At 40.1% G+C, this 13,461-nt stretch overlaps 1 protein-coding gene and 1 long non-coding RNA gene across 6 annotated transcripts in view; one reads left to right on the forward strand and one right to left on the reverse strand.

Moving 5' to 3' along the window:
- Positions 1–13,461, forward strand: part of LOC138762198 (juxtaposed with another zinc finger protein 1-like) — a 163,372-nt gene that overhangs the window by 105,770 nt on the left and 44,141 nt on the right. For all 5 annotated transcript variants that reach the window (XR_011356814.1, XR_011356815.1, XR_011356813.1 and 2 more), the window contains one exon: positions 3,324–3,396. Coding sequence is in view for 2 of the 5 variants with exons in the window: in XM_069935792.1 (XP_069791893.1) it covers positions 3,324–3,396 (73 nt within the window). In the remaining 3 variants the exon portion in view is untranslated. The remainder of the gene's footprint in view (positions 1–3,323; positions 3,397–13,461) is intronic.
- LOC138762199 (uncharacterized) overlaps positions 1–13,461 on the reverse strand; it is a 29,143-nt gene that overhangs the window by 13,639 nt on the left and 2,043 nt on the right. The gene's annotated exons all lie outside the window — the stretch shown is intronic.

Below are 13,461 nucleotides of genomic sequence, written 5' to 3' on the forward strand. Positions count from 1 at the left end.
AAAGAACAACAGTGTTTAATCCTTACCAAAAAACAATGTGATCTCTGCTTACAAAGTAACATAAATGCATAAATTTAAGAAAAGATCTTTCTTTCAACTTTCATAATTTTGGATAACTGGGAATTTTGGTTAAGTGGTTTTCGGATCATCAGAAATGTACTGCATATGGTTTTTAAGTTGAAAGGCCAGTGGATCCAGGTACAAGTTCATATATTTTCATGTAATTGTATTTGACTTTTTAAAATATGTAGCCAATCCACAATTCAATGTAGTACAAAGATCCTTATTTCTCAGAACCGCCTTTTCCCCTTTGCCCAGCGGTCAATGAGAAGGTTCAGCTGCTATCGAGAAACACAAAAACTGTAGATGCTGGATGAACGAAGAGAATCTGGAGGGACTTAGTGGACCAGACAGCATGTGTGGAAATGACTGCTTGGTTCATGTTTTGGATAGGGAACCTTTATTAATGTTTGATTCCGAGTCCTAAATCAAAACACTGACTAACCATTTCTATGGTTGGGTGGTGCTGAACCTGTTGAGTTCCTTCAGGTTCTCTGGATTTAATTGAAAGTTAGCTGAAATGCATTTTTAATTAATATCCGAGACAACAGATTAAATATCTCACCATGTACCATAATTAGTGAATTATTGCTTGTTATTTCTATTTGCAAAGTAACTGTCTAATTTCAAGGTTCCTTTTATTGTCCCGTAATAATACATTTAAAATGTAACACATGAGTTAACTTTTTTCTGCCATAAGGCAAACAAAGAGTCGTCATGAGCACGGCCCTAACAATAGGAGACGACGCAAAAGTAAGTCCCTTCAGAGCCACTGAGTGTCCATGGATTCACCTCCAGCGCTCCTGTAGCTGCACAGACCACCGTTTGACTCATCGGCAACCTGAGCTCCAGATCCAAACCCTTCAACACGACCAGGAAGTCTTCAGTGCCCGCGGCTCGACGGGATCCCTTCTTACCCCCAGCATCCTCTTGAACTCTGGCTTCCATACTTGGTTCCTATGAGCCAGTGTCCAGCAGCTTGCAGCCTGAACGGAGCCCCCAACATTAGGACCAGGTAGTTGTATCCTTCGGAGCAGCACTGTCTCCGTTCTACCAGGTCTGTACCAGCAACAGTATTGCCATTACAGCAGGTCGGGCAGCACCGCCATTTTCTCTCAGTTTTATATCATGTTTCCCTGTAAAGTTGATAAATTATTCTGTGGTTATTTAAAAAAAACCTTTAAAGCAAGACTGAATAGATTTTAATTTAAACTTGGATCACATGGCTTATGATGTAATTCCAGGGAAGAGTATATAATTGAATGTAGATGGAAGTGGTCTCAGATTTCTAATATTCACGTATTATACAAAAGTGTTACAAAAGTGGTTGTTGCTTGACAAATATCTTAAAGTTAAGACTGAGATGATGGCTTAAATTTAAATCTCACCACAATTAAAATTTACATCATGAAATAAATCTGGAACATACAGTAATTTCTTTATTTATGAAAGATGTATTCTTTGAAAAATTACGGGATGCATGAGACCTTGGGTGCACTAATTCAGTCAGAACACATTACAGCGTGCGTGCGTCTACTGCCTGCATGTGTGTGTATTTACAGATAGACCCTGCCTTAAGATGTTCTGACTAACGATATTTTGAAGATATGATGATCAGAATTTGTTTTTCAATAAAATTAAGTCGGGGTCTACCTGTATCAACATGTTTGCTTCTACTTCTCTGAAGGAAATACTTCAGTCCAATCATCACTTCCCATTCTACCACTACCCCCTAAACATCATCATTTTGGTGCTCCTCTTGTAATGACGTCAAGGAAACGTGCCTTGTTGGACCCAACACCATTTTAAAATCAAGGTGATTTCGAGTGCATGTGCAGATTACTGTCGCTGGAAAGGGAGAGAGAGTGACAGCAATCTGCTCATGAGTTCCAAATCACAACGTAGGTTGCAAAGTGATGCCACTCCCCTGAGTAACCAGGTGCCATCTTGGGCTCCCAGGAGGAGCGGGGACATTGGCCTCCCACTGCCGCCAGAAGGTTGACGTCCCCGCTGCCACCAAGAGGCTCTCAGCAGGAGGGGAGACATCAGCCTTCTGGCAGAAGTGGCGCAGGTTAGGGTTATACAGGTAGACACCAGCTTAGGATAATTTCACCTTACGATGCGAGTCACGTAACCAAAACCCATCATAAATCTAGAAGCTCTCCTACCTGCTTCCACTGCCAACCCCACTAATGTGGAAGAAAGATTCTGATTGTCTACCCTATCTAATCCCCTTATGTCCGATGCTCCAGAGAAAACAACTCAAGGTTGATGAACATCCTGAGCAGAACCCCCCCCCCAGCCCTCTGCTCCAGGCAGCATCCTGGTAAATCTCCTGTACTCTTTCCAAAGCCTCCAGATCCTTTTTATAACTGGTGATCCGAATTGCACACAATTCTCCCAATGTGGACGAACCTGAGCTTATAAAGGTTCATATTCATATGACTATTGCTTCACTACTATTTGAAGCATCTTAGAAAATTGAGTATTCTGGATGAATTGGAGATGGATAATACATGCCATCTGCATGAATTATTTAACAAAATGGACTCATTGGTTCGGTTTCTTTTTAATTTTTTACGTTTTCACTCTTCATCAGAAGTGCAATATTGTCTCAATCCTGAGAAGTTGATTCACGATCCTAAATGTATTCCATGTCAGACTTTATTGTAATATTATCAGTGAACTGCTGGTGCTTTTAACTGTGTGCTGATTTATTAATATGGAAAATTGGAAAATACACAATGTAGTTGAGCAGAATTGAGCATTAAAGGGAAGTCTGATGCAGGAAAGGGTTGTTAAAAGGCGGCATAATTTTTCTTTTGAGGTCTGTCCATCTTCTTCATGACCATATTAATATCATTAATGAGTTGAGTTTATCTGCTCTCATTGACTGTCTGTAGTTTGACAAGACAGATGGTGCTCTTCATCTAGCAGAAGATCCAGGCTGTCTCACTGTCCTAAGTATGATGGAGGACTGTGATTGGGATATGTTAATGAGACTGGTGTTTACTTTGAGGTTTGTTTAAATATCTTTTGTTACGGAACTCAGAAGAAAATTGGGTTATGGACTTGTTCTTGTTCTCCTTTCCCTATTTGTGCTTTGTACCTGGGTAATGAAGCAGTCACCTCTCTTGTATAAAGGTATATGCCAGAATATACAAATCTGATATCTTATCAACTGTTAGCTGTTTTTTTAAAGTTGTATAGTTAGAAGTTAATTGTTAACAAACTATTCTTCATCTTTTTTTTCTTTAAAACAGAAAATGATCCAAAGGTTTTGGAAAGACAAGAACAGCACCAGCCAACATATATTGCACTAAGTTATATCAACAGGTATAAACTTTAGATTTTACCTTTTCACCGTTAATTTTGAATTTGTATTGAGCAGTACCCATTTACAAGGTACAGTGAAACTCCTATCTGATTATTTAGAAATCCTGATGGCTCACCTAATCTTTTGCTGCATTCACTGTCTCTCTGGTTTTCCCCACTACATTTTCACCCTCAGGATCCTGTTTTCAGCATTCTCGCTCCCACGTCAGGGCCTGCTTCCCAGGCTCCCTTTCCCACTCACCGGAGGGGCCTGATTCCCATGCTTTCTTTAAATATACCTAGTTTACTGGGAAAACTCTTTGTAGTATTGCACTATGTAACATCTTGGAAAGAATTAAGAGTGTTGGAATATGAATAGAAAGAGCATTTGGCCCATATTGCCCATGCCAACCAAGTTGGCATTCTGGACTAATGCCATTTGGCTCATTCCTTCTGAACCCTTCTTATCCACACATATGTCCAGAAAATTGGCTTAGAACCTTGGAAATTACAGAAGTGAACCTATTTCCTTGACATGTCAAGGACCTAACAAAACCCATACCATTTGGTTTACAAGCTTTATGATTTCCTTTTGCATTGCATATTTTAGCAATGATGTTCTTTGTGGAAAGCATATTTCCTGTTTTAAAAATATAGGCCAAGAAAATGTTGTGCAATATGCGTGAAACCAGCAATAATGCAATGGCATTCCTAGTTTATTCAGCATCCTTCAGGCACTGTGCACAACAGATTGTGTCTTAACCATGCACAACAGATTGTGTCTTAACTGTGCACAACAGATTGTGTCTTAACTGTGCACAACAGATTGTGTCTTAACCGTGCACAACAGATTGTGTCTTAACCGTGCACAACAGATTGTGTCTTAACCATGCACAACAGATTGTGTCTTAACTGTGCACAACAGATTGTGTCTTAACCGTGCACAACAGATTGTGTCTTAACCGTGCACAACAGATTGTGCCTTAACCGTGCACAACCGATTGTGCCTTAACCGTGCACAACCGATTGTGCCTTAACCGTGCACAACCGATTGTGCCTTAACCGTGCACAACCGATTGTGCCTTAACCGTGCACAACCGATTGTGCCTTAACCGTGCACAATCGGTTGTGCTAACCATGCACAAATGTTAGCTCTGTGGTGGAAAGCTGGTGCGTTAGAAGTCAGGGCTGCTTGAAAAAGTCTCTGGATGTATCTGGAGTGGGGACAGTGGGGGTTAGTTCTTCCATTTTGGGAACTGGTGTTGAAATTGAGATCTCAAAGGTTGAGTGTGAGGCTTCAGCAATCATGATGTGGTCAGGTTCAGAAAGGATGTTCAATGTGATTGGACAAAAGCGATGAAGATCCTGAGGAAATGGTCAGTAACGGGAGGAACAAACAAGATTCCTGCATCTGCAGTCTCCTGTATCTCCTCAGAAATGGGAGGGTTGGTTTGGGAGTAAGTGACAGGTGAAAATCTAATTGGATACTTTCCTGCAGGAGAATATACATCCTAGAACGACAGCTGCAAACTGTTCAAGCTGTTCCTTTTTAAATACAGTAGAAGCTAAGAGTGGCTTTTGAAGTCTTCCATTATTACACGTCACTTTCCCTTTTAGTTAATTTTATTTTTGCCAACAGTAAACTCTAGTCACTTCCACAATGGGGATAATTTGTCCACTATCTACTTTTTATCAAGATTCTGGCTGATTACTTCTATGCCATTGACCTACTTTATCAAAGTAGATTCAGAAAGCTGTGAATTTGTTTTGAATGAACCAGCAACCAAGTTTCTATGGCCCTCCAAGATGAAGAATTCTAAAGTTTTGTTGTCATGTGCATGAAGAATTTTGTCCTCATGCCCACCCCTTGTTCTGAGATTGAAACCTGATTTTTAGTCCCCAATAATAGGGATTTGTTGCATTCAGCTTATTGAGCCTTGTAAGAACTTTAATAAGTTTCAATGAGATCTCCATTCATTCTTTTAAACTCTTGAGAAGACCAGCCCGGACTACTCAATCTCTTGACAGGCAAGCCTTCCATAACTGGAACAAATCTGGCATGTTTTCTTTCACAAATCCATGTTACCTTTGCTCAATCCTGTTATTCTTTTCAGGGTGTTCAGTTATAATGTTTCATTATAAATTCCAGCCTTTTCTGTACTATTAGTAATAAGATAATTCCTAGTTTTTCATCACTTCCCTGCTTTCTTGAATTGTGGGGTTATATTTTCTACCCTTCAACTACAGGAACCATTACAGTACTCGTAGGATGTTGGATCGAGACAGCCAGAACATTCGCAATCTCCATTGTCAACTACAGGAACCATTACAGTGTTTGTAGGATGTTGGAGTGAGACGGCCAGAACATTCGCAATCTCCATATATTTCCTCCATTGTCACTCCTTTCAAAAATCCATCATCAAGAATTTGGGATTTATCAGCTTTTAGTCCTCCAGTACATCATTTATACTACTAGCTATTTCATTTCTTTATTCTCACTTTATCCTTGGTTCTCTAATATTTCCAGGAGGCATTGAGTGCATTCAGACAGAAAGTAGTTGTTTAATTTTTTTTTGTTCCTGATTATAAATCAAAGAACTCGCATTTGCCCAAGCTGGTCTTTCGCATTTCTTATGCCATATAAAAGCTCTTAAAATCCTGTGTTTCTGCTTGGTTTATACTACCATGCATTTTTGGATATTTTAAAAGCATGTGGTGGCCCACATTTGTGGAGATCGGGCCGGCAGCAGACGCAGACAGAGATCGCTAAAATGACTCCCAGGGCAATGAACTGACAGGGGCAGAAGCTGGGGCAGCATCAGACCAACAACCCTAAGATGGCATTGGTCAAGTTGCCCAGCTAACTCAGCAAAAACAGGATGGGGAAGAAGGGCTTTCATATGCATGGATGTTCCCGCCCCCTAATGTTATTCATCTGGATGACTCAGTCAATCAGCAAAAACAGTGGGAATTTGAACAATATAAAAGCAACCTTTCCAGCCCTAACTTGAGCTTAACTTGCCACACTGTGTGTGTGTTTCTTTGTTGCAGTCAGCTACAAGCAAATAATAAAACAGAGCCATGCAGCACAGAACAATCCATTTGGCCCATATTGCCCATGCCAACGGTTGGCATTCTGGACTAATGCCATTTGCCTTCTGAACCCTTCTTATCCACACATATGTCCAAATATCTTTTGAATGCTTCTATAGTTTCCTCTGGTTTGTTCTAGACTCATCGAATACCCTTTGAGTGAAAATGTTGCCCCACAGGTCTCCTCTGTCTCTTTAGACCTATGCACTCTAGTTCTAGAACAATCTACCCTGTGAAAAAGGCTGAAGCATTTACTTTATCTATTTATAAACCTCCAAGGTCATCTCTCAGCCTCCTATGCTCCACAGAATAAATACCATATATTTTGGTGTATAAGTGGACTGGCATATAGGTCGACCCCCTTTTTCAGCCTCATTTTAAAGGTTCTATGGTATATCCGGCTTATAAGTTGACCCCAATTTTCTGGCCGCATGAGGTGCCCTGTTTACTGGCATATAAATCGACACCCAACTCACAATGTCTGAGTTGGGCTGCTGACCGACGTTTACGTTGACCCCACCCCCACCCCAATTGCGCAGATTAATGTGGTTGATGAGTGTTGATCGCAACAAACTTTCCAGATTCGGGACCCTATTCAAGTTGGTGATACACTTGTGATAAGTCTAATTTTGTGAATTTTTTTCGCACTGTTCAGAGTTTGAAATAATTCCTCTGCTCTCAGAATTGGAGGTCTGGGGACTTGCAGGGCTTGGTTAATTGTGACCTTATAATCACCACAAATTCATATTTCACCACTGGGTTTTCTGACCTGCCCATTCACTATACTGAAGTTTCTTGACTATTCCTTCACCTTCTAATCTGTTGAGTTCAGTCTCAATTTCCTTTCTGATAGGAAAAGTTATAGCCCTTGGCTTAAATAACTTGAACTTTGCTTCCGGTTTCACTTGCGATTTGACCTGCAGTTCCAGAATTTTTTTCCAGATTTTGCCAAACTCGTACTTCTGAAGCACCTGTTGCAGCTTTGTTTTTTTTAAATAATCAACAGTTTATAAATTCTTCACTGCACCAATTGCCTTCCAATCAAGTTGGATGTGCGCCAACCTTCCAAACAAGGCGGGTCCTTAAGTATCTCCAATGTCAGTCTGTCCCTTATACTTGATGTCCACTTTATATTTCCCTAGCACTTTCACTTTCTCTCCTGTAAGCATCTTTAACACAATGTCGGACTGTTTCATTTTAAGTTTGGGCAGTAGTTTTTCTTTCAGATCTTTAGGCATCAAGGACAGAGCAGCCCCTGTGTTGAATTTTACGTGGACCAGTTCATTGTTAATTTTAATAAGAACAAGAATTTCTGACCTGAGATCAAATACATTATGGATGCACATTCATGCAAAGCCCCATCATCCTTGGAATCATTTTGGCACTCTGGCTCTCTGCTAGAACTTCCGGCATTTTCCATGAGGTTTTTAACTTTGGAAGATTTGTTTTTTATACTTCAATTTCTGGTTTTTCTTCCCGCTGTGACCCTCTTTCTCTCCCTTTTCTTTCTGTCTTGGACATTTTGACTTGATGTGTCCCACATTATCATATAAATAACATTTAGCTTTTTGTAATAACAATTTACAGGGCTGTGGCTACTTCTCCCATTTTTGTCAGTCTATTCTCTTCACACATGCTCCCCCTGTATAATATCGGCCATTTCAAAACTCAGTGATATTGCAAAGGCAGACTTGATGTCCACAATTTTTGAACTTGACAATCTTTGTTGGGCATGGTGATCTGCCAAATTGATCACCAATCTGTCTCTCAAATCCTCGTCCAAGAAGTTACCAAATATTGGCTAACTGTTATGCCATCCTCTTGCTTTCTGGTATAGAATTTGTATCTTTCAGCTATTACTATTGGTTTTGGGGACAGATGATCTCCAACAAGATCACATAACTCTTTATAAGACTTGGTATTCTATTTGCCAATAGAATTTTGATTAGACCTTATGTTCTGCTCCCTACCACGCTTAAAAACAGCATTTTTTTTATTGTAGGTTTCAGTATCTCACATCATGGGCAATGTAGTACGTATCAAACCTATCTACATAATCATACCAATCATCAGTTTTTCTAAATTCCCTAAAGCGTCCTGCCATTTTCTCTACTTATTATTTAGTAACAAAGTAAATCTGCTATGCCAGTGCTGTTTATTCTCATTCTTTTGTTGTCTTCTTCTCTAGTTTCTTCCTTTTTTTAACTGCTTTTCGCCACAAAATTCTCACCTTTGATGTCCTCTACTCAAAATCGTGTAGATTCTGACATCCGGAGTGAAGAATCTTTTGTTTTCATTCTTGACGCCAATTCTGTCGTGTATTCCTTTTAAAGAATTGCCTCACGGAGAGAAACAGTAAGCGCTCTTTATTCTGATCAAGATGGCATCCAACTGAACACGCTATATGAATGTAACTCCCTTTATGATGTAACGTGCTCATGCGCATTCCCATAACAAACCTTGTCTGTACGGACTTTTTTGACCATGTCCATTGCCCTGACTTTATCAATCCTCTTGATTACCTCTTCAAAAAATACTTTTTTCAGCTTTGTGAGACCCAATTTTCTCTTTTGAGTTCTAGAATGCACCTGATCCTAGGGTTTACTGCTATTTCTTGCAACTTTCTAAACGGCTTCTTTCCATTTGAACTTTAATTAATCTTCACAGGCATTGACAGGTGACTTTTCCTGTCGATTTCTGTACTGCAAAGGAATTTTTCTGTAAATTGTGCATTATTTTAAAAAAAGCAGAAGTTGATGGTGAGAGCCAGTCAGCTTTCAGTCACGACCAATGGGAGCAGCAAACAAAAGGCAGCCTCCAGCGGAACAGACTTTTTGGAGAGGTTGTTTGGAAATTGCCAGTGCTTGTGATGCAAGTGCAGTGATTGAGGGTAAGTGCCGAGGCTTTGGTAAAGAGGCTTCAGCAACGAGGACTGAGTAGAGGTATAGGTAAGGATGGAAAAGGTTTTCCTTTAATCCATTATCTTCAGCGGCAGATGGGTTGGAAAACCTTCTGCAAGATGTGGGAATATCCCTGGTGTCTAAAGCTGTGGGAAAGGCATCCAGCTGCATCCCTTACTGACCACATAAAAGATATGAAAACTGGAGTTGGACGAACTTGGTAGCATCTGGGATGCTGAGAAGATCATGGATAGCAGTTATAGTTTGAGGACACACCTAAGGTGCAACTGCAGGTAACTGGAGAAATAAAGGAGTAAACAAACTGCAGGATTTCCCAGTGGACATTCCCTACATTGGCAGGTATTTACTTTGGATACTGTTATTTACTTTGGATACGGATAGACTATTTACTTTGGATACGGATAGACTATTTCCGTTAAGAGGAGGAAAGATTAAAACAAGAGGACATGAGTTAAGAATTAAGGGGCAGAGGTTTAGAGGTAACATGAGGGGGAACTTCTTTACTCAGAGAGTGGTAGCCGTGTGGAATGAGCTTCCGGGAGAAATGGTGGCGGCAGAGTCCATTGTATTATTTAAGAAAAGGTTGGACAGGTCTGTGGATGAGAAGAAGATGGAGGGTTATGGGCATTGTGCAGGGAGGTGGGACTAGAAAGAGGTGTTTGGTTCGGTGCGGACTAGAAGGGCCTAATGGCCTGTTTCCGTGCTGTAATTGTTATATATATATATATATATATATATATATATATGTTATGTGGGGGGTGGGGAGTTGAGCTATCAGAGTGGCAGGGAAAACCAGGTCAGAGGCAGTATGATTGGATCCGAGGCTCAGCAGGTAGGGGTGGCCAGGTAGGAGACTATAGTTAGGAACATAGAAAGGTGCTAGTTAAGGCTTCAGGATGGTGTGTGGCCTCCCTGTCCGAGGTTCAAGGATGTGTAAAGGGTACAGGATATTCTGAGAGGAAGGATGAGCAGCCAGAGGCTGTGGTCTATATTGGTACCAGTGAAGGGATATGGGATCCTGCAGAATGATTTTAGGGAGTTGGAAAGTCAGTTTTAAAAAAAAGACAACCAGGGTTTGTAGTTTGCAGATGGCATTACTGTCAGTGGTGCAGAAGGAGCAGGGAATAGATACTTTCAGCACTTCTTGACAAAGTCCTACTGTCCGATTGTCCTGTAAAACAGCCCCATTCAGGCTTAATTTGCTGATAGAATGCGACAGTAGGCAGCTTAGACCTTGTTACAGGCTCTAAAGAAGCAGCATGCAGGGCACCAGAGCAGAATGCCTTTCTCTCCACCCTTTCCCTCTGCTGAGAAGGAGAATCCTAGAAGAGGATCAATGCAATGAACCAATGCATGGCTCAGCGGTCAAAGGAATCACAGTAATCTGAAGGCATTTGGTTTTGAGTAATCTGATATCGGTACTGGGATTCTTCAGAGTGTTGATGGTGAGCAGGGCGCCTGAGAGGCCTCTGCCGCCAGGTATTGTTGTGGGAGTAGAGAACAAGGGCTAAGGAGGGTGGCGTAGATGCCTCGAGCTCCGGTTCACTGCTGGAACAGGCGGGATGACTTGTGTCTATGGATATTAACTGGAGAAAGTGGCGGGATCCACAGACATTGTCTCCGAAGGGACTCTCTTACTTCTTGTCTTGATAGTCCTGGATTCTGAATGTACATTGATCACAGCACTGTAACTAATTGAGGTGTCTCTGGTGCAAGTTCAATTTTTTTTTGAACTTCATATGGCCTTAAAGGTTAAATTCAATGTGGTCATGACATTCAGCATCAAATTTACCACAATTATAGTAAACAGAATTGCAAGTTAGTGCTGGTAAATACTTGTATAATCAACAGTAATGCAAGTCGGTGCAAGCTGGTCAAAATCACTTTCGAACTTCATGTGACCTTAAAGGTTAAATTCAATGTGGTCATGACATTCAGCATCAAATTTACCACAATTATAGTAAACAGAATTGCAAGTTAGTGCTGGTAAATACTTGTATAATCAACAGTAATGCAAGTCAGTGCAAGCTGGTCAAAATCACTTTCAAACTTCATGTGACCTTAAAGGTTAAATTCAATGTGGTCATGACATTCAGCATCAAATGTTACTCCTACTGAACCACCTTGGACATTTCTGGAGGGCTCCATATTGATTTGCATGAAGAATAAACAAACAAATAGACATACGTGCACAAAGATATATTAGAAAAGAAGCAGAGATTAAAAATGTCACAATGTAGATGGAATATGTTTGTGGTGGTGGTGGGGGGGGGTGGGGGGCGGAGTGCGGAATTGTGTTATAGGAGCTGTGTGGGTCAAGGTTCAGCAGATGGGTTGCCTAGAATTGGCTGCCAGGAATCATGGTGGAAGCAGATCCAAATGTAGTGTTTAAGAAGTTGCTAGTTACTGGGAAGGCCAACTTCAGTCAGATTATATCCTTGATGTAATGCTTGGCATACAGTTGTATCCTGATAAACATGGTGTTTCGTCAGAGGGACCAAGCGGTGGACAATTCAGTTTCTTCATCTTTACAGTCTCTTCCACAAACAAGGATCAAGCTGTAAAGATGAAGAAACTGAATTGTCCACTGCTTGTGGGCTCCTTTAAAATCCTGTCGTGATGATGACTGTTGACCAGGAGACCGACAGGCTAATTAACTGAAAGTATAAGGCAGTCCTGGATTTGATGCTCCATCTTTTCTCAAGGGATGAGAAAACCCCATCTCACTAAGTGCAAAGAATGGGGCGACCTCATCAAGGTAAAAGGTCTGTTGGCTGGACGCAATACAGGCCTGTTGAAAACTTCCTGAACCACAACTCTGTTTACAGCAACTTCTCTGGGTTAGCCTTCCTGACCACTGTATAAGGTGCATGAAAGTTCATGAGAATGGCTGTGTCAGCACAATTTGGCTCAAAGATTTCATCAAATCAATAACAACAGTAAATAGAGGGACACATATTTTTCTCAAAATTAAAAAAAAAGTCTGTAACTTTTTGGAAAAACCAGTAGCTCATTTTTAAAAGTATGTGCATTGTGACAAGATCAGGATTTAGTCATTACTTTTTCCATATTATTAGTTCCATGGAAAAGCGTGCTTTATATGCTTGTGCAATTCAAACTGCAGGAGTCTGTCTTTCATCAGCTTAAACTGCAATTGAACAGTGGCAGCTTTCCAGGTGTACTTTGCAAATTGGGGTTTAAATGTGGAACACATCAAATTAAAATTCAATATTAATTATTTTGTCTTGTTGTAATTTTGAGTTGCTTAAAACAGCAAGGGTAATCATCTAATTCAGTCTATGTGTTTTCAGTGAACTTAATCATTATGTCAGTTCTCTAATAAAAGGTTATTATAGAAACAAAGATCCCAATTTTACATATGGTAGACTTGGGAGAATTGCAGAAGCCGGTCTCTAAGGTAGACTTGAGCATCCTTGACAAATGATGCCCATGCTGTGATCAGATACTCAACAAGAAATCTCGTTATTAACTAAGGCCGTATAGATAATTAGCACTTGGGTTTCAAATTTTAAAACTAGCTTGAGATGTATAATTTATCAAAAGCTGTAGCTTCCTGTCAGAACCCTATAATAAGTGTATATTATTGATGAAATGAAATTAAACAAAGATCGAAGAGAATTTGGGCCATAAATTGATGTTTGAAAGATTTGATTTCAGTGTTTACAGTGTTAATTTTGTATTTTGGAAATGAGGTCCCCAAAAAAATGAGCCACAATTTTAAGAAACAACTTTTTGGGGTTTTTTTTTAAGTTCTCAGGGATTATTTTGACAATCTACCTTTCTACAGAAATATACTTTATACTTTAAGAACATTACCTATCTGTAAATTTTAGTTTCAATATCATTTTCCATGTTTTGTGCTGATATTGGGCAGATGCTTTTTTTTTAAAACAGGTTCAAAATAAAGAGATATATGGGGGAAAAATGTTGCCCTCATTGTTCATTGAGTATGTCAGTGAGGGTAGGATCTGAGAGGCATATGCATTTATCTGTGACATTTAAGTTTTGCAATATGCATTCAGATATGGTTTGACTAGCCTAAACTTGGGTA

The sequence above is a fragment of the Narcine bancroftii genome, chromosome 4 (genome assembly GCF_036971445.1).
Source record: "Narcine bancroftii isolate sNarBan1 chromosome 4, sNarBan1.hap1, whole genome shotgun sequence".
NCBI classification, from domain to species: Eukaryota; Metazoa; Chordata; class Chondrichthyes; order Torpediniformes; family Narcinidae; genus Narcine; species Narcine bancroftii.